The sequence below is a fragment of the Triticum urartu genome, chromosome 4A (genome assembly GCF_056163025.1).
Source record: "Triticum urartu cultivar PI428250 chromosome 4A, HENAU_Tu73, whole genome shotgun sequence".
Taxonomy (NCBI): Eukaryota; Viridiplantae; Streptophyta; class Magnoliopsida; order Poales; family Poaceae; genus Triticum; species Triticum urartu.
The window spans coordinates 25,484,082-25,506,154 of NC_141876.1; the positions used below are offsets into that span (position 1 = coordinate 25,484,082).

At 52.3% G+C, this 22,073-nt stretch overlaps 1 protein-coding gene across 1 annotated transcript in view; it reads right to left on the reverse strand.

Annotated features, from left to right (window-relative positions):
• The window catches only part of LOC147974571 (uncharacterized), a 44,242-nt gene extending 22,891 nt beyond the window's left edge, over positions 1 to 21,351 (reverse strand). Inside the window, exons 1-2 of the mRNA XM_087520081.1 lie at positions 21,050 to 21,351; positions 20,899 to 20,966 (exon numbers count right to left, since the gene is read on the reverse strand). Of these exons, the coding sequence (XP_087376207.1) occupies positions 20,899 to 20,966; positions 21,050 to 21,326 (345 nt within the window). The 5' untranslated portion in view covers positions 21,327 to 21,351. The remainder of the gene's footprint in view (positions 1 to 20,898; positions 20,967 to 21,049) is intronic.
• Positions 21,352 to 22,073: the final 722 nt, after the last annotated feature.

The following is a 22,073-nucleotide window of genomic DNA, read 5'->3' on the forward strand; positions in this document are numbered from 1 at the left end:
GGCAAGCAAGCTGCCGGGAAGAAGCCAAAGAATGGACCCAAGCCCGAGACTGAGTGCTTTTATTTCAAGGAAAGTGGTCACTGGAAGCGGAACTGCCCCAAATACTTAGCGGACAAGAAGGCTGGCAAAACAAAAGGTATATGTGATATACGTGTAATTGATGTGTACCTTACCAGTACTCGTAGTAGCTCCTGGGTATTTGATACCGGTGCGGTTGCTCACATTTGTAACTCAAAACAGGAGCTGCGGAATAAGCGGAGACTGGCGAAGGACGAGGTGACGATGCGCGTCGGGAATGGTTCCAAGGTCAATGTGATTGCCGTCGGCACGCTACCTCTACATTTACCTTCGGGATTAGTTTTAAACATTAATAATTGTTATTTAGTGCCAGCTTTGAGCATGAACATTGTATCAGGATCTCGTTTAATTCGAGATGGCTACTCATTTAAATCCGAGAATAATGGTTGTTCTATTTATATGAGAGATATGTTTTATGGTCATGCTCCAATGGTGAATGGTTTATTCTTAATAAATCTCGAGCGTAATGCTACACATGTTCGTAGTGTGAGTACCAAAAGATGTAAGATTGATAATGATAGTCCCACATACTTGTGGCACTGCCGCCTTGGTCACATAGGTGTCAAACGCATGAAGAAGCTCCATGCTGATGGACTTTTAGAGTCTCTTGATTACGAATCATTTGACACGTGCGAACCATGCCTCATGGGTAAAATGACCAAGACTCCGTTCTCAGGAACAATGGAGCGAGCAACCAACTTATTGGAAATCATACATACTGATGTGTGCGGTCCAATGAGTGTTGAGGCTCGCGGTGGCTATCGTTATGTTCTCACCCTCACTGATGACTTGAGTAGATATGGGTATGTCTACTTAATGAAACACAAGTCTGAGACCTTTGAAAAGTTCAAGGAATTTCAGAGTGAGGTTGAGAATCAACATGACAGGAAAATCAAGTTCCTGCGATCAGATCATGGAGGAGAATACTTGAGTCACGAGTTTGGCACACACTTAAGAAAATGTGGAATAGTTTCACAACTCACGCCGCCTGGAACACCTCAGCGTAATGGTGTGTCCGAACGTCGTAATCGCACTCTATTAGATATGGTGCGATCTATGATGTCTCTTACCGATTTACTGCTATCTTTTTGGGGCTATGCTTTAGAGACTGCCGCATTCACTTTAAATAGGGCTCCATCGAAATCCGTTGAGACGACACCGTATGAATTATGGTTTGGGAAGAAACCTAAGCTGTCATTTCTAAAAGTTTGGGGATGCGATGCTTATGTCAAGAAACTTCAACCTGAAAAGCTCGAACCCAAGTCGAAAAAATGCGTCTTCATAGGATACCCTAAAGAAACTATTGGGTATACCTTCTACCTCAGATCCGAAGGCAAGATCTTTGTTGCCAAGAATGGATCCTTTCTAGAGAAGGAGTTTCTCTCGAAAGAAGTAAGTGGGAGAAAAGTAGAACTTGATGAAGTATTACCTCTTGAACCGGAAAATGGCGCAACTCAAGAAAATGTTCCTGAGGTGCCTGCTCCGACTAGAGAGGAAGTTAATGATGATGATCATGAAACTTCAGATCAAGTTGCTACTGAACTTCGTAGGTCCACAAGGACACGTTCCGCACCAGAGTGGTACGGCAACCCTGTCTTGGAAATCATGTTGTTAGACAACGGTGAACCTTCGAACTATGAAGAAGCGATGGCGGGTCCGGATTCCGACAAATGGCTGGAAGCCATGAAATCCTAGATAGGATCCATGTATGAAAACGAAGTATGGACTTTGACTGACTTGCCCGTTGAGCGGCGAGCCATAGAAAATAAATGGATCTTTAAGAAGAAGACAGACGTGGATGGTAATGTGACCATCTATAAAGCTCGGCTTGTCGCTAAGGGTTATCGACAAGTTCAAGGGGTTGACTACGATGAGACTTTCTCACCGGTAGCGAAGCTAAAGTCCGTCCGAATCATGTTAGCAATTGCCGCATTCTACGATTATGAGATATGGCAAATGGACGTCAAAACGGCATTCCTTAATGGTTTCCTTAAGGAAGAATTGTATATGATGCAGCCGGAAGGTTTTGTCGATCCTATATATGCTGACAAGGTGTGCAAGCTCCAACGCTCGATTTATGGGCTGGTGCAAGCATCTCGGAGTTGGAACATTCGCTTTGATGAGATGATCAAAGCGTTTGGGTTTATGCAGACTTATGGAGAAGCCTGCGTTTACAAGAAAGTGAGTGGGAGCTCTGTAGCATTTCTCATATTATATGTAGATGACATACTTTTGATGGGAAATGATATAGAGCTTTTGGACAGCATTAAGGCCTACTTGAATAAGAGTTTTTCAATGAAGGACCTTGGAGAAGCTGCTTATATATTAGGCATCAAGATCTACAGAGATAGATCAAGACGCCTCATAGGTCTTTCACAAAGCACATACCTTGACAAGATATTGAAGAAGTTCAATATGGATCAGTCTAAGACGGGGTTCTTGCCTGTATTGCAAGGTGTGAAATTGAGCTCAGCTCAATGTCCGACCACGGCAGAAGATATAGAAGAGATGAGTGTCATCCCCTATGCCTCAGCCATAGGGTCTATTATGTATGCCATGCTGTGTACCAGACCTGATGTAAACCTTGCCGTAAGTTTGGTAGGTAGGTACCAAAGTAATCCCGGCAAGGAACACTGGACAGCGGTCAAGAATATCCTGAAGTACCTGAAAAGGACTAAGGAAATGTTTCTCGTTTATGGAGGTGACGAAGAGCTCGTCGTAAAAGGTTACGTCGACGCTAGCTTCGACACAGATCTGGATGACTCTAAGTCACAAACCGGATACGTGTATATTTTGAATGGTGGGGCAGTAAGCTGGTGCAGTTGCAAGCAGAGCGTTGTGGCGGGGTCTACATGTGAAGCGGAGTACATGGCAGCCTCGGAGGCAGCGCATGAAGCAATTTGGGTGAAGGAGTTCATCACCGACCTAGGAGTCATACCCAATGCGCCGGGGCCGATCAAGCTCTTCTGTGACAACACTGGAGCTATTGCACTTGCCAAGGAGCCCAGGTTTCACAAGAAGACAAGGCACATCAAGCGTCGCTTCAACTCCATTCGTGAAAATGTTCAAGATGGAGACATAGATATTTGTAAAGTACATACGGACCTGAATGTAGCAGATCCGTTGACTAAACCTCTCCCTACAGCAAAACATGATCAACACCAGAATTCCATGGGTGTTCGATTCATCACAATGTAACTAGATTATTGACTCTAGTGTAAGTGGGAGACTGTTGGAAATATGCCCTAGAGGCAATAATAAAAGCATTATTATTATATTTCCTTGTTCATGGTAATTGTCTTTATTCATGCTATAATTGTGTTATCCGGAAATCGTAATAAATGTGTGAATAATAGACACCAACATGTCCCTAGTAAGCCTCTAGTTGACTAGCTCGTTGATCAACAGATAGTCATGGTTTCCTGACTATGGACATTGGATGTCATTGATAACGAGATCACATCATTAGGAGAATGATGTGATGGACAAGACCCAATCCTAAACATAGCACAAGATCGTATAGTTCGTTTGCTAGAGTTTTCCAATGTCAAGTATCTTTTCCTTAGACCATGAGATCGTGTAACTCCCGGATACCGTAGGAGTGCTTTGGGTGTACCAAACATCACAACGTAACTGGGTGACTATAAAGGTATACTACGGGTATCTCCGAAAGTGTCTGTTGGGTTGACACGGATCAAGAATGGGATTTGTCACTCCGTATGACGGAGAGGTATCACTGGGCCCACTCGGTAATGCATCATCATTATGAGCTCAAAGTGACCAAGTGTCTGGTCACGGGATCATGCATTATGGTACGAGTAAAGTGACTTGCCGGTAACGAGATTGAACGAGGTATTGGGATACCGACGATCGAATCTCGGGCAAGTAACATACCGGTTGACGAAGGGAATTGTATACGGGGTTGCTTGAATCCTTGACATCGTGGTTCATCCGATGAGATCATCGAGGAGCATGTGGGAGCCAACATGGGTATCCAGATCCCGCTGTTGGTTATTGACCGGAGAGCGGTCTCGGTCATGTCTACATGTCTCCTGAACCCGTAGGGTCTGCACACTTAAGGTTCGGTGACGCTAGGGTTGTAGGGATATGTATATGCAGTAACCCGAATGTTGTTCGGAGTCCCGGATGAGATCCCGGACGTCACGAGGAGTTCCGGAATGGTCCGGAGGTAAAGAATTATATATAGGAAGTGCTATTTCGGCCGTCGGGACAAGTTTCGGGGTCACCGGTATTGTACCGGGACCACCGGAAGGGTCCCGGGGGTCCACCGGGTGGGGCCACCTATCCCGGAGGGCCCCATGGGCTGAAGTGGGAAGGGATCCAGCCCAAAGTGGGCTGGGGGGCCACTTCCCCTAGGGCCCATGCGCCTAGGGTGGGGGAAACCCTAAAGGGGGGCGCCCCCTTGCTTGGGGGGCAAGCCCCCCACCCCTTGGCCGCCGCCCCCCCTAGGAGATTGCATCTCCTAGGGCCGGCACCCCCCCAGGCCCCCCTATATATAGTGGGGGGATGGAGGACCTCTTACCTTTGCCTTTGGTGCCTCCCTCTCCCTCTCCAACACATCCTCCTCCTCCATAGAGCTTGGCGAAGCCCTGCCGGAGTACTGCAGCTCCACCACCACCACACCGTCGTGCTGCTACTGGAGCCATCTTCCTCAACCTCTCCTTCCCCTTGCTGGATCAAGAAGGAGGATACGTTACGCTGACCGTACGTGTGTTGAACGCGGAGGTGCCGTCCATTCGGCGCTAGGATCTCCGGTGATTTGGATCACGTCGAGTATGACTTCCTCATCCCCGTTCTTTGAACGCTTCCGCGCGTGATCTACAAAGGTATGTAGATGCAGTCCGATCACTCGTTGCTAGATGAACTCCTAGATGGATCTTGGTGAAACCGTAGGAAAATTTTTGTTTTCTGCAACGTTCCCCAACAGATGCATCCTGAGCAATTGGCGTCAGAGGATGACCAATGCTGATGAGCTTGCTATGCATGAGCACAAGCGATGATACTACATTTTGTTCAATCTGAGGAAGGACTTCATCATCTGCTACATTGTCGTGGTGACCAATGTCTTCAGCTGTGGTGGGGTCAACAGCTGGATTCTCTTCATATTCAGGAGCCTCTGTGGAAGCAGGCTCATGAACTACCAGACGACGTTCAGATGTTCAGACGCAGGACGAGCAACAGAAATTGGCTCGACATGAAGGGGCTCTGTGGAAGCAGCCCGGTCTCTCTTCTCTGTTTTCCTTTTCTTGGTTGGGGGAGCATCATCAGTGGTGGCTTTGGTCTTGCGCTTTCTGGCTTCGGCTTTAGCTGCTCTAGTTTTCTTGAATTCTGAAGCCACTGTGGAGACCTTAGGCTTCGAGCCTGTCATACTGGCTGGGAAGAAAATGCGAGGTTCTTCCTACCTTGATGCTTCTGGTTCTGCCACAGCTGGCTTCTTCTTCTTGGCAGCCATTCTGGGGTCGATGCCTGGTCACCCCAAGGCCTTGCGCTTTTCAGCTTCATTATAGCCTTGAACACATTTGGTAGCAAGATTCTTCATGCGCTCACGAGAACCTTTTGCTTCTTCTCATTTCTTGTGGAATGCCTCCTTGAGCTCATGCATCATGACCTTGAAGTTTTGAATGTCTTCAACATTGAGCTTGGCCATGTGCTTCTTGAACTGAGCCTTTTCATAATCGATCTTATGCTTCAGCTCAACAATTTTCTGAGCTAGAGCCAGCTCAGGAGCAATGGCTCCGTGGAAGGAGACGCTGAGGCCAATTGGAAGCTGAAGATCATCAGAACTGACATCTGGGCTGTCAAACCACTCATCAATAAACTTGTATAAGATTTCCACATCAAAGAGGGGAAGATCATTGAAGATTTCCGCCTCTTGCTTGCTCTTTATCAACTGCTCAAGAGCGTCATTGCCAAGATCGTCATCACTGGACAGATCAATGGCGTCATTCTCGTTTCTCAAAACAGCAGCAGGGGTCAGTGCTTGACCAGTGGGTTGCATGGGCTTTTTCAACTTGGCAGACTTGGAGATGCGTGAGAGATCTTCAGACTGCACACTGGCTTCAGGAGGTGCAGTGGCCAGAGGCTTCGCCCATGAGACCTTTTGTGCAGAGGGGGGCTTTGAAGCTTTTGGTTTCTTCTGCTTTTTCGGCTTCGAAGGTGCAGGCGCTTCATCAGAGTCAGCGTCATCTGCAGGTCGATCCACATCTGCCCCTTGAACCCTGATATGAGTGATGAGACCTTCTAAGTCATAGAAGGGCCCAACCAGATTTGGTTCAGCTTCACGTGTGTCATCGGCACGAGGCGCAGAGGGGCCAGGATTGGATTCTAATCCCCAAGATTTCTTGTTCTCCTTGGCCGAGTTCTTGGCAAACTGAAAGTTGCGCTTGAACAGATTGTCATCCTGACACCATAGCAGAGATGTGGGATGAGCATCAGTAGGGTGAGGTCCACGGACCATGCAAGGGAAGAAACCCTGAGAAATGGCTTCAGTTCTGGTCTTGGGTTGAAGATTTTTATAGAGAATATCTCCCCAGGGACGCTTGATAGCATTCTTCTTAGCATACTCCTTGGTGACGAATCTGTACTTGAACCATTGCTTGGCCCAATATCTTCGAATCCATTGGATTCGAGTTTTGCATTCATTATAGGTTTCTTCAGGATCAGTTTTGTACAGTTCATGCAGATCAGCTGGCAAATCCTTTGATGTTTCCTCGTGGCGCTGTCTGCCGCCCTTCCTCACTGACTTTTGTGAAGCCATGAAGTTCAAACTGTATGGCTTCAACACTGACAAAGGCTTCTTGGTCAGACAAGAACTGGCTTCGGGAGAGTTGATATGATGCTGTAAGAATTCTGCAAATGAATGCAGATTATGAGAACCAAGGGATTCTCCCACGGACATGTACCTGTGACAGCATTAAAGATGCGAGGGAAGGGGAAGAGGTCATATGCATTCTCAGAAGATTTTGAAGATAAATCAGTTTGAAGACATTGACCTCATAACGCGAAGACATTCACTTATGTGTTTGAAGTTGGTTCCAGATTTGAACGAATCCAAGAATAGGTACAAGTGAGGAATCTAACTAGTTTAGATGCATAAGTGAAGATGCTAGGCATAGTATGAGATGCAGAACTAGATAGATCCAAGTTTGTAGCCATAGAAACCACTTTTGGTGAAGAAGGATGAATCGATTAGATCAAAAGACGGTAAAAAGTGAGATTTTAATTACCACACTATGAACTGCTAGATGGGAAGAGTAGGAGACCGAGAAGTTCGATCCATCGTGCCCTAACTTGGCGACGGAGGACACCTACAGCGGCGGCGGAGAAGATGATGTCCGCGGCCGACATGAGGACGGCGTCGGTGAAGTCGCGGCAGCTAAGCGCTTCGTCGCCGGTGTCGTCGAGAGCTAGCGGAGGCGCTAGGGTTTTGACGAGGTGGAGAGGTGGAAGAAGGATTTTTGACCGTGAGGGGACATGTATTTATAAGGAAAAGAACGGCACAACGCAATTACGCAGGTGCCCCTGGCGGTTCACATCTGAGGGACACGTGGCGAACATGCAACACATTGAAAGCAGTTCCATGTTCCCATGCCCGTCTGGATTGTCGGGCGGTCGTTCCGGCCTCTACGGGTTTCAGGCAATAAGGATTAAGCATTTAAAACAGATTAAATGTTTGTCTCTGTGTCTTCTGCTGACAAGGACGCGGAGAAGACATTCGACAGTTTCAATAGAATGCATATGATTTGGATAGATAGATTTGAGGGAGAAGCATAGAGAGGTTAGGGTCCGATCACATTCACTTAGATCAAAAGATTCAAATGAAAAGACATAGCTATAAGTGAATGCTGTAGAGGACAGAACACTTAATATATGCATATACCAAGTCAACATTGTGAAAATAATCAAGAAAGCAAATCAATGTTGAAGACAAATCAAGTGTGAAGATTTTGTTAAAGTAACGCCATGAGAAAAACACTTCTAAAGGAAGAATTTAGTGGTGGCGTTACCCACCATATAGGAAGTATTAGACCCAGACACGGCGCACAATTATCGTGGCGCTCCGAAGTCAAATTCCATGTTAATGTATTCACACTCAGAATGTAAGTCTTCATTGATTGAAGATATACTTTACTTCGTGTGTTGCACATCTAAGTCATCAACATGCATAAGTGTTAGGATGTGTGCCTGATCATAGGACATTTGAGGATTCCAAGATATTTAGCTCACACCATAACTTGCAAAACCTTTTCTCATCCAAGGGCTTTGTGAAGATATCTGCCAGTTGCTCTTCAGTGTTGACGTGTATGATATCAATATCTTCCTTCATGACATGATCTCTGAGAAAGTGATGACGAATTTCAATGTGCTTTGTCTTCGAGTGCTGAACTGGGTTGTTGGCAATCTTGATGGCGCTTTCGTTGTCGCGATAGAGTGGCACTTGCTTCAGATGAATGCCATAGTCTTTGAGTGTTTTCTTCATCCATAGAAGCTGAGCGCAGCAAGACCCAGCAACAATGTATTCAGATTCAGCAGTGGAGAGAGATACACAGTTCTGCTTCTTTGAAGACCAACATACAAGTGATCGTCCCAGAAAGTGACATGTGCCTGATGTAGACTTGCGATCCACCTTGTCACCAGCATAATCAGCATCCGAGAATCCAACTAGATCAAACTCTGAGCCCTTTGGATACCATAATCCTAGTGTTGGGATGTGAGCCAAATATCGAAGAATTCGCTTCACAGCTAAGTGATGCGATTCCTTCGGTGCCGCTTGGAATCGGGCACACATGCAAATACTAAGCATGATATCTGGCCTAGATGCACATAAATAAAGCAAAGAACCAATCATGGAGCGGTATACCTTTTGATCGAACTCTTTACCACTATCGTCGGGACCCAGATGGTGTTTAGCTGGCATTGGCGTCGTGTAACCTTTGCAATCTTGCATTCCAAACTTCTTCAGGCAATCTTTGAGGTATTTCTCTTGAGATATGAAGATGTCGTTGTGTTGCTGTCGTATTTGAAGACCAAGGAAGAACTTCAACTCACCCATCATGGACATCTGATATTGCTCTTGCATCATGTATCCAAACTCATCACTGTATTTCTGATTAGTGCAGCCGAAGATAATGTCATCCACATTATTTGGCACACAAACAGTTCACCATCATATGTCTTCGTGAAGAGCGTGGGATCCAGGGAACCAGGTTTGAAGCCTTTGCTCTTCAGGAAGTCCTTGAGTGTGTCATACCAAGCACGAGGGGCTTGTTTGAGGCCATAGAGTGCCTTGTTGAGCTTATAAACCATGTCGGGATGTTTTGGATCTTCAAAGCCAGGCGGTTGTGCAACATACACTTCTTCTTCAATCTTGCCATTGAGAAAGGCACTCTTCACATCCATTTGATACAGAAGAATGTTATGATGATTTGCATAGGCCAGCAGTATGCGTATAGCTTCAAGCCTAGCCACATGAGTAAGTCATAAGTTGCTCCATCCCAACTTAAAACTTATAAGACACCCCCTTTTGCGTGGGTCCCATCATCTTTACATAAAAAACAAGGTGAGAAGATGTGGTCAGGTGACTTATAAGTCAGGCGATAACCAAACAGACGTGACTTATAAGTCATTGATTTTAAGTCACCTGACTTATAAGTCGGGTGTTTCATCGAAGTCAATTCCTTCAACTTGAGTGTATCCTTGAGCAATGAGACGAGCCTTGTTTCTGACAACTTGACCATGCTCATCTTGCTTGTTGCGATATATCCATTTAGTGCCTATGATATTGTGCTTACGAGGATCAGGACGCTTGACCAGTTCCCATACATTATTCAGCTCAAATTGTTGAAGCTCTTCTTGCATAGATTGAATCCATTCAGGTTCCATGAAGGCTTAATCAACTTTCTTGGGTTTAGATATTGAGACAAATGCGAAGTGCCCACAGAAATTTGCTAGTTGTGTTGCCCTTGAACGATTGAGTGGACCAGGTGCATTGATGCTATCAATTATTTTCTCAATCTGTACTTCATTTGCAACATGAGGATGAACAGGACGAAGATTTTGCTCTTGCTGATCATTGTCACCGTTAGAAGGATTGTCTTCAGGCTGAGCATTGTCTTCAGGTTGATCAGGTGCAGAGATGATGAGTTCCTCTTCGGGCTGTGCTTCAGACGGTATGATTTCTCCAGTTCCCATACGCTTGATGGATTCACTGGATGGAACTTCATCTAGCACATTTGGCAGGTGCTCTCTTTGCGAGCCGTTAGTCTCATCGAACCGCACATCCACAGTTTCAACCACTTTATAGTGAAAGAGGTTGAAGACTCTATAGGAGTGCGAATCCTTTCCGTATCCAAGCATAAAACCTTCATGTGCTTTCGGTGCAAAAATTTTGAAGTGTGATGTGGATCCTTGATCCAGCACCTGACACCAAATACTCTGAAGTAACTGACATTTGGCTTCTTACCAGTGAGGAGCTCATAGGATGTTTTGTTCAGAAGCTTGTGAAGATAAACAAGGTTGATGATATGGCATGCAGTATCAATGGCTTCAGGCCAGAACTTTCTGGGAGTCTTGTATTCATCGAGCATTGTCCGGGCCATCTCAATGAGTGTTATGTTCTTGCGTTCCACGATGCCATCTGCTGCAGCGTGTACGGAGCTGAGAACTCATGAGTGATGCCCAAAGTATCAAGATAAGTGTCGAGGCCGGTGTTCTTGAATTTAGTGCCATTGTCACTTCTGATGTGCTTGATCTTGACGCCCTCGATGCCTATGATATGCTTCTTCTTTGCAAGAGTGTGCAAATTCCTCATGCCAGCATGCCCTAGCCTCTAATGCCAGAGCCAGCATTCTGAAGCTTTTGCAAGAAGACATACGGAAAGTTGTGGTCCTGTTGAGAAATCTACCATGTACAAATCATCTTTCTGATACCCTTCAAAGACTAGAGACTTGTCAGATTCCATTAGAACAAGGCAACAATATTTTCCAAACATCACAATCATGTTTAAATCGCAAAGCATTGAGATAGACATTTGAAACCAAGGGATTAAAGAAGCATCACTTTATCCATGTGTTGATCCCTTGAGTTGCAACTCTACCTAGACCCAATACCTTGCTTTTACCAGTATCAGCAAATGTGATGTGACTCTTGTCAGATGGATGTAAGGTTGAGTCCATGAGAAGACTTCGCTTGCCAGCCATGTGATTAGTACATCCACTATCAATAATCCATTCTGAAGCAGCTGGTGTCATACCCTACAATGCAGTTAGGGGGATAGGCTTCACGAAGAGAATTGTGAAGCATAAACATTTGACGTGCAAGTGGATTATGAAAGCTTAGATCGAGGTTAGGACTGATAGGGCAAGTAGCAAGCGACTCAGGAACAAAATACATAATAAGACCATTTGGGCATTTGATCTTGCGCCCTACAAGATGTTTAAGGTCCCCAGCAATAGCTTCAGACGCATTTGATTTCCGGCTGGAGACCCTTCCCTACAAAAGAGTTAAGCTTTCTTAGCCACCCACATCTTCAAGGGTGGCTTCGAAGCAATGAGTCTAAGTGCAGCATCTGAGAACTTTGGCTTTGGAGCCCTAGCAAATAGTCTTGCACGTGGACAATAGTACTCATAAGAATAAGCAGAGTAGTTCTTGGTCTTATGAACATGGCGATTTGATGAAACGCGCTCATATTCATAGGCATGAGTATGGTTTCCCTGCAAAACATTTGCGTTAGTGCGACTCGGGTGAGTCCTCTGTCTATATGAACCCTTTGGACCATATGAAGCCCATGGTCTGGGGTTTGTCTTCTTCACTTGTGGTGTCATGATGACATATAGGAAGATTTTCCAGACACTTTTTCGGCACCCAGACTTTCTTCATAGGTGGCCCATTCCTTCTGTCAGAGTAAACGACCACGGGTAGCCTAGCCGGCTCCCCCTGGCCCTTTTGAAAAAATTACGAGCCGATCCGGCCCTCAAGAATCCAAGACGTGGGGCCGCCTTCCCCTTGCCGGCTGTCTCCCAGGCCGACTATCGGAAGGCGGCCCGGCTTTAGCCCTCATGAAGAAAGCCGCGGGAGGGCCGGCTCCAAGAAGCCGGCCGCGAGAAGCCGACTCCCACAAAGCGGTCAAGATCGTACCCTCGAAGTCTGCATCCACATAACGGCGATGTGGCGGGGCGTGGCTACAGTAAAGCCTGCCACCCCCGAATCTTGGAGCATGCCTGGCACAGTGCGCCGTACGGGGTGGCCATGACCCGTCCGGCGCGACACTGTTGCCATGTTGACCCTGATGCCACCCACGACGGACTGTCAGCGCGACCCACGGGCGGTGGGCCCCTTCAGGCAGAGAGACACCCGAAGGCGGCCAGGCCTCCCCCAGTCGGCCCAAGACAGGGCCGGCTCCCCACAGCCGGCTTGCTTCCTCCCTCGAAGGAGACGCCCCGTTAAGGAGACAAGACGAGGTGAGGCTACAGCGATCGCCCGCCGGACGGCGGCACTGTAGCCACGCTTACCTCGGCGAAGCCTCGTCACAGGTTTGAGGCAACAGTAACCAGCCACCGACAAGGCCTCTGATAGTGGGGCCTGCCTATCGACCTAGGAGCCGGCAGCCGGCGGGACCCACCAGCCGGCGCAGAAGCCGGCGAGCGTAGACACAGACGGCTGGGGCCCACGCCCAGCCGGATTACCATTGTACCCCCGGGGGGTGGGCCTATATAAACCCCCCGGGTCACCCATGCAAAGGGTTGATCTGAGCTAGTTTTAGACACCACATAGAGAGGAGAGGAGAGCTAGTCGTGCCCTTCTTCTTCCTCTCGCCAAACAGCTCAAGGAGCATCTTGTAGCCACTCGTTAATCTAGTGATCATGCGGAGACCCCGCAGAGCAGCAGTAGGGGTGTTATCTCTACGGAGAGCCCTAAAGCTGGGTAAGATTCGCCGGCATGCATGTCTTCGCCTCATCCCGCTTCCAGGCACCGGCGACGTCTTACTGGCTCCCACAATGATAAGCCACCCGTTGGCATATGTCGCACCTACCACCCGATATTTGGCGCCCACCGTGGGGCCAGGTGCACCGTCGTCCGGAGACCTGTTCTAGACGGGAACCCTCTTCCTCCCTAGCGAGCATAGCCAGCCCGGCACGCCCGATGGCGCTTGCCACGACGCGCTGCAAGGCGTCACCAACGTCTGCGCAGCGAGCGGCCTCGCCGATCTCCTTGACGAGACCCTCATCTCCGATGAGCCCGCCTCTGACGCGGGCATCGACCACCTCATCAACCTCCTCGGCCAGCTCCACGTCTCCGGCGAGCCTGCTGTGGACTTGGAGTCTGTTGGCTCCACCGATCCGATGCCTGTCGACTCCGACACGGCCTCGCTTGATGCTTTCCCCACCGACATCGCGATCTACAACGACCCGCTTCCCCGGGCCGATGGTTGCGACGGTGCCACCACCGAGGTGATGGTCATTGGCCACGGCGGCGCTTCTGGCAAGAACGCCCTCGACGCCCTGCATGCGGCGGTCCACGACTTGTCCATCCCCCTCCCGGCCGATGCCGATGCCGAAGCACTATAGGCTCGCCGCCTCGCCCTCCTCGCGGAGGGCCGGAAGTTGGTTTCCATGAGACGCCTCACTGAGGCCCACCAGCACGAAGTTGATCGCGCCGCCTTTGGCACGCCGCCCCCAGGCGGGCCAAGCCGAGCCGGCGTTGTCAGACAGCACGGCGCTGCCCTCGCCGACATGCTAGGACTCGACCGCCCAGTCTCCGCCACCCCACTCGAGAACCTGCGCGCCGCCCAGGCGGCCGTAGACGAGCTAGATGGACTGGGGGCCGAAGAATTCCCCCACATGACCAGACACATCCAGCAACTAATCGATGCAGCCGCACAGCGGCACGAAGCTGACGCCCGCGCGGAAAGCCCTCCCCCACGCCGAGAGCATGGCGCGACGTCCCGGACGCCGGCTGCGGGTAAAACCCGCGTGCGACGCGAGAAAGAGCAAGCTGCCAGCCGAAGCCAAACCCGGATCTCCATCGAGTGAGACGCAGAAGGCCGTCCCCGGGCCATGGAGCGGCGGGGCAACCCGCCTCCGCCTCCGCCTCCGCCTCGTGGGGAGAGATATCCCACCCCACCTCCTGTCACGCATCCGACTCTCAGCGGCCGACTAGGTCACCGCGAAGGAGTCGGCGAGAACGACGCCCGCCATCGGATCGACCGCCTAGCGCGATCCCTGGCGCTAGAAGAAGAAGATGATGTTGGCCCGCCTTGCTTCGGCCCCCGCATCCGCGACGAGCCTTTCCCCAAAGGGTTCTCGCTCCCAAGAGACACGCCCAAGTACAACGGCTCCGTGAAGCCGGAAGATTGGTTGATCGACTACTCCACAGCGGTTCGCATAGCAAACGGCAACAGGCGCGTTGCCGTGAAGTACGTGCCCCTCATGCTGCAAGGCACGGCGCGGACCTGGCTCAACAGCCTCAGGCCATACAGCATCAACAGCTGGCTAGACTTCACAGAAGCCTTCGTCCACAACTTCACCAGCACCTACAAGCGGGCTCCCAAGCCCAGACAGCTCTCCTTGTGCGTATAAGGCCCCGCCGAATCCACTCGCGACTACCTCACGCGTTGGGCCGAGCTCCGCAACTCTTGCGAAGGGGTGCACGAGGTGCAAGCCATAGAATACTTCACTGCCGGGTGCCGAGAAGGCACCCTCCTCAAGCACATGCTCCTCTGCGACGAGCTGACTACCCTCGACGAGCTTCTGGTCATAGCGGACAAGTACGCCACCGCCGACTCCTCAATGAAGACTGAACTCCGGGTACACGCGTCCGGGAAGGTACTCAACCCGGCGCCCAAGACGCCGGCTGGGGACTCTGGCCGACGCCCGTACCAGAACGACCACAAGCGCAAGGGCCCCGTGCCGCTCTCCACCAGTCGGCAGGTGGCCATAGTTGAAGACGAGCAGCCCGAAGGGCGGCCTGCACCCAAGAAGCAGAGGGGCAGTAGGCCGGCTTGGCAGCCGGCCTTCTCCTACGAGCAAACTCTCGGCGCCCCATGCAAGTTCCACAGCGGCGCGAAGCCGTCCAACCACACAACCTGGAAGTGCCACTGGCTCACCCGAATCTCCAAAGGCGAAGGGCTCGCGCCGCCTCCGCCTGCTGGTCCGCCGCCTCCGGCTCCGCAGCTGCCGACCGCTCGGCCAGCAGTCGGAGCTGTGCACGATGAGTTCCCCGACGAGCATGCCGCCTATGTCGTCTTTACAAGCCAGCCCAAAGGCCGGCACAGCAGACGCCGAGAGCACCAGGAAGTCAACGTGGTCGCTACCAGCCCCGCCGAGCACATGCACTGGTCAGAAAAGCCTATCAGTTGGAGCCGGGCCGACCACCCAGAGGTGATGCCATCTCCCGGCTCTTATGCGTTGGTTTTGTATGCCACCCTTGCAACGGACAGACGCGCCGCCCGTTTCTCCCGCGTGCTGATAGACGGCGGGAGCAGCATCAACATCCTGTACCGTGACACCCTGGAGAAGCTGAACGTCAAGACGAAGCAACTCATGCCTACTCGGACTGTGTTCCATGGCATTGTACCTGGCCTGTCCTGCGCCCCCATTGGCAAGATCAAGATTGATGTTCTCTTTGGGGACAAGGATCATTTCCGCCGGGAAGCGATCTGGTTTGAAGTGGTGGACCTGGAGAGCCCCTACCATGCATTGCTTGGTCGTCCTGCCTTGGCCAGGTTCATGGCTGTTCCCCACTATGCTTACCTCAAGATGAAGATGCCGAGCGCCAAGGGCATCATCACCATAGCCGGCGGTTACAAGAAATCTTCCGAGTGCGCAGCAGCCAGCCGTCGGCTGGCCGAGTCCCTTGTGATTGCCAAAGAAAAGAAGATGTTGGACCGAGTCGTGGCCATGGCCGGCAAACAGCCGGCCCTGTCCCCCGATCCCAAGGAGTGTGATGCCCAAGGATCTTTCCAGCCAGCCAAGGAGACGAAGAAGATACCTCTTGACCCCGAGCACCCAGAAAGGTTTGCCGTCATCGGGGCAAACCTAAACAGCAAATAGGAAGGCGAGCTCGCCAATTTCCTCTGTGAGAATCGGGACATCTTTGCATGGTCCCCTAAGGACATGCCGGGTGTTCCAAAGGAATTCGCCAAGCACAAGCTACACGTCCGAGAAGGCGCAAAACCAGTCAAACAACCCCTCCGCCGACTGTCGGAGGAGAAAAGAAGGATTGTAGGAGAAGAGATAGCCCGACTTCTGGCAGGCGGCTTCATTATGGAGGTTTTCTTTCCAGAGTGGCTCGCCAACCCGGTCCTCGTGCTAAAGAAGAACAACAAGTGGCGCATGTGCATAGACTACACGAGCCTCAACAAGGCCTGCCCCAAAGATCCCTTTGCCCTGCCAAGGATTGATCAAGTGATAGACTCCACGGCCGGATGCGAGCTATTGAGTTTCCTGGATGCTTACTCAGGATACCACCAGATAAAGCTAGATCCGGCCGACCGCCTGAAGACCGCCTTCATCACACCATTCGAAGCTTTCTGCTACCTGACTATGACATTTGGCTTAAGAAATGCGGTGCCACATTTCAGCGTTGCATGCAGAAGTGCCTCCTCAAGCAGCTCGGCAGAAATGCCCATGTCTACGTAGACGACATTGTGGTGAAGACGGAGAAGCGCGACACCTTGCTGGAATACCTCAAGGAAACATTTGAGAACCTGCGCCGGTTCCAGATCAAGCTCAACCCCGAGAAATGCGTGTTCGGAGTGCCAGCCGGCCAGCTCCTAGGCTTCCTGGTCTCCGAACGCGGCATCGAATGCAACCCAGTAAAGATCAAGGCCATTGAGAGAATGGCGATTCCCACCAAACTTCGAGACGTCCAGAAGTTCACCGGGTGCTTGGCCTCCCTGAACCGCTTCATCAGCCGGCTCAGAGAGAAAGCTCTCCCCCTCTACCGCCTCATGAAGAAGATCACTCACTTCGAGTGGAACGACCAAGCCGACCAAGCTTTTCACGAGCTGAAGAAGATGCTAGCCGCGCCGCCTGTCCTGGCGGCGCCAACTGAGAAAGAGCCCATGCTCCTCTACATTGCTGCTACCAGCCGGGTGGTCAGCACCGTCATCGTAGTCCAGCGGCCAGAAGAGGGCCGAGCCCAGCCAGTCCAGAGGCCGGTGTACTATTTGAGCGAGGTGTTGTCTACCTCAAAGCAGAACTACCCGCACTACCAGAAGATGTGCTATGGCGTGTACTTCGCCGCCAAGAAGCTGAAGCCCTACTTCCAAGAACACCCCATCACGGTCGTATGCACTGCCCCGCTTGCCGAGATCATAGGCAGCCGGGATGCATCCGGCCGGGTGGCGAAATGGGCCATCGAGCTGGCCCCCTACACGATCTTCTACCAGCCTCGCACCGCCATCAAGTCCCAAGCATTGGCTGACTTCCTCGTCGACTGGGCCGAGACCCAGTACCTGCCGCCAGCTCCTGACTCCACTCATTGGCGCATGCACTTCGACGGGTCCAAGATGCGCACCGGCTTGGGAGCTGGCGTCATCCTCACCTCTCCCAAAGGCGACAAGCTCAGATACGCGCTGCAAATTCACTTTGCCGCCTCCAACAACGTGGACGAGTACGAGGCGCTCATACACGGGCTCCGGCTTGCCAAAGAGCTCGGCATACGCCGGATCCTATGTTACGGAGACTCGGACTTGGTAGTCCAGCAATCATCCGGCGACTGGGACACCAAGGACGCAAATATGGCAAGCTACCGCTTCCTCGTTCAGCAGATCAGCGGGTACTTTGAAGGATGTGAGTTCCTCCATGTACCGCGAGCCGACAAAGAGCCAGCTGATACCCTGGCTCGAATAGGCTCCACTCGGCAGGCAATACCAACCGGTGTCTCTCTGCAACACCTCCTCAAGCCGTCTATCAAGACGTCTCCAGAGTCCGATTCCATCTTCGTGCCGCCTGACCCCGACGCAGTCGGGTCCGGCTCAAAGAACCAAGCAGGTGACCCGGGGACTTCGATAGTCGGCCCGGGGACGTCAGCAGGCGGCTCGGGGACTTCCATAGTTACGCCCGACCCATGGACTGCCACACCCGGCTCGGGGACTGCGGTAGTCGGCCCGGGGACTGCACCAACACAACAGGCGGCGGCCGACTCCAGCATTTCACCACCCAGCCCGACCGCCCTGGTCGCAGTAGTCGTGTTGGCAATAGAAGAAGTCGCGGCTCCATCATGGGCCCAGTCCATCCTCAACTTCCTAATAAACCAAGATCTGCCGGCTGACGAAACAGAGGCAAGACAAGTCCAACGCTGAGCCAGAGCATACACAATCGTCAACAGAGAGCTCGTCAGGCGCAGTGTCACTGGAGTCTTCCAGCGATGCGTCGAGCAAGAGAAGGGCATTGCAATCCTCAGAGACATCCACCATGGAGAATGTGGCCACCATGCGGCCTCAAGATCACTCGTCGCCAAAGCTTTCCGCCATGGGTTCTTTTGGCCGACTGCTTTGGATGACGCCAAGGAGTTAGTTAAACATTGCAAAGGGTGCCAAGTCTTCAGCTCCAAGCAGCACATGCCGGCTTCGGCACTCAAGACCATTCCCCTCACTTGGCCCTTCACCGTTTGGGGACTGGACATGGTGGGCCCATTCAAGACGGCGCGCGGCGGCATGACACATCTGCTTGTCGCCGTGGAAAAATTCACCAAATGGATTGAGGCAAAGCTGATCAAGAAGCTGAATGGGCCGACTGCCGTGACATTCATCGCAGATATAACAACTCGGTACGGCATGCCACACAGCGTCATCACCGACAACGGCACGAATTTCGCCAAGGGAGCATTGGCACGTTTCTGCGCGACGCAGGGCATCCGGTTGGACTTAGTGTCCGTTGCCCACCCGCAGTCAAACGGCCAAGTCGAGCGAGCCAACGGCCTCATCCTTTCCGGCATCAAGCCCCGACTGGTCATACCACTAGAACGTTCGGCCGGCTGTTGGCTCGATGAACTGCCGGCCGTCCTCTGGAGTCTGCGCACTACCCGAAACAAGTCAACCGGCTTCACTCCTTTCTTCCTCGTGTATGGTGCCGAGGCGGTCATCCCAACTGACATCAAGTTCGACTCGCCTCGGGTAACCATGTACACGGAGGCGGAGGCCAAGGAAGCACGAGAAGACGGCGTCGACCTGCTGGAAGAAGGCAGGCTGTTAGCCCTCAGCCGGTCCGCCATCTACCAGCAGGGCTTGCGCCGCTACCACAGCCGGAAGAAGCCGAAGGTACGAAAGAGAGACGACTCCGGCAAGGAGTCGGAACGACCATGGAACGCCAACCTCCTCCGAAGATTTTACAGTTGAAATGTAGTATGTATCACGCTAACTTTTATACTAAGTACGAGACAATAGGCCCCCCGAGGAGAGCTCGAGGACTGCCATCTTTTATCTATGAATGAAGAGTATCATGCTTATGATCATGTCATTACATTCACTTTTTTCGTCCGGCACTGGGTTCGACTAGTCGGCCCGGGGACTGGCCGCCTTGAGTTATATTAGAAGTCCTACCCACGGTCAGACAAGTAGTGTGCCGGCACCCAAGCCTTCTCTTACCAAAAGTCGCAGTTCGAAGAACCGGCTGTCCGGCTGGCAAGAGTTAAAGGCAGGAAAGGACGCCCACATGAAAAACGGCTAGGGACTAACGGACTAATATAACAAAAGCCGGTTTTTCTCCCACCACCGACCGACTACCAGAGTAGCCGGCCGGCCGGCTTCCATTCACCTCGCTTCAATCTAAGAAAGCTCGAGTACTTGCCTTCCCCAAAAAATAAATAAACCCAAGTTCTTCCCTAGCCACAGGCTGCAGAGCAGCTGCCGGTTGGGAAGGCAGCAGCCAGGGGAAGGCGGCAAAGGAAACAGCCTAAGGATAAAAAGCATACGCGAATGGAAGCCAAACACACACACGATCATATTTACACAAAAGACCTTCGAAAGGCCAGCATTCAACATAGTCTGAATACACCCCCAGTGGGTGGAACTGCGCAAGTTTAATAAAAATTGTTCAAAGAGTAACAAGCAGGAAAAGCAAGGAGGGCAGATTAAGCCAAGGGAACGACTGGCGAGTCGGGCAGGTTGGTAGAGACGGCAGTGCTGGCTGGAGGAGTGGCCGGCTGGCGAACCTCGGCATGATCACCACCTCCCGCAGAGGGCGCGCTAGCACGCGCCTCGTTGCTGGAGGCACGGTCAAGCTGAGGCTGGCTGGCCGCTTCACCGGCCGGCTCGACGTCTTCGCCTTCCTCTCCTTCGTTGTCTTCACCTTCATCGCTGGAAGCGATCTCCTCCGCCGAGTCCTCACCCTCTGCCAGGTTCAGCCCGAACCATACCTCCGGCTGGGCAACACCGTCGTCATTTATCTCAGGAGCAAAGGCGCTGATGTCAGTGCACTCGGCGATCGTCGAGGCATGCTGAGTGATAGCCGGCCGCACCTCCTCCATCTCCTCGTCGGCTTCCAGCCGCCAGGTGCGCAGCTAGTCCAGGTTCAGCCCGGGATACCAGGCTTGGACGAACTCCAGCGCCCGCCCAGCTCCAAGCCAGGCTGCCGATGCTTTCCAGGCCTCGAAGCGGCCAACCGCAACCTCCAGCCAGTCGGCAGTCCGACTCGGGGTGCGGGGAATCGCTTTGCCTGGCCAGAGGGCGGCCAACACCTGCGCCCCGGCGCGCTGGAGGCGGCGGAGCATGCGGTGAGCCGGCTGCAGCCGGGTTTGGACCGCCAAGAGTTGCTCCTCAAGCGTCCGGCTCGCGTCCGGCGCGATTTCAACCCCCACCTGTCGGCGCGCCTCGCGGTGGGCCTCGATGGTCTGGGTGGCAACGACGGAGTAGCCGGGGAAGTAGTCTGCACAAAGAACAAAAAGCAGCACAAGTCAGAACACAAATCAGGGGGCAAGGGGCAAGCAAGGAGTGAGGAAGGCGGCTTACCATCGATCAGATCCTCAACCCGGCCGTAGCCCTCGCTCAGCGCTTGTTTTGCCTCAGCCCAGCCCGCCGCTTCGGTCTCGAACTCAGCTTTGAGGGCATCCTCGCTGTCCTGCGCCTTCTTCAGGGCCGCCTTGTGGCTCTCCTCCTGGTCGGCCAACTTCTTGGCCAGGCGGTCACGCTCCAGGACTAAGGCGTTGCACTCGGCTTCCTTGGCGCGAAGGGCGGTCTGGGCCCCGCTGAGCTGCTCCCTCAAGTCGGCATTGGCTCCTGCAAGCATGAAGACAAAGGAAAAATCAATAAGGAAGAAGTCGTCAGAGAAGATCCGACCCGACTGCTCAGCAGCCGGCCCGAATCTCGGGGACTACACCCGGTGGGTGCGCTGACGCGCCCCCACAGGAGATGAACGAGACAAAGCACGCACTTCGGATGTTGGTCAGGTCCTCGGTTTTCTGGCCCAGCTCCTGAGCCTAGGAGTTGAAGGTAGCAGCGCGGAGGTTATGGTATTCCTGGAAGATCAGACATGATGCAAGAATAAGATAGCTATCAGGACCTAGTAAGTTCCAAGCCGCCTGCTCAGCAGCCGACTCGGAACTCGGGGACTACACCCAGTGGGTGCGCTGACGCGCCCCCACGGAAGAAATCAAAAAAGCAAAACAACCAAGGCCAGAAGGCTCACCCGGATGACGGCCCGCGTCGTGAGGAACTCTTGGGTATATCGCTGCAGCGAAGCGGCCTGGGCTTGAAGCCGGTTCTGGACCTCCTGGGACGCCGTGTTCAGCTCGGCCGTCCCCCCACTGGGCGTCCACTCAGACGTGCTGGCACTGGCCACCTCCAGGGCCTCCGTCGTCCGGCTGGCGCCCGCAGCTCTGCGCGGCTCCGGCGCGGAGGTAGCTCCCCCTGCGCGCCAGCGAAATGTCGGCTGCACCTCGAGGCCGGCCCCTGCCTTCGGCTCGCCCCCGGCCGGCTGCTCTGACGCCACGGCTGCTCTGGCGCCACAGCTGGTTGGCCTCTTTGGCCCGCTCCA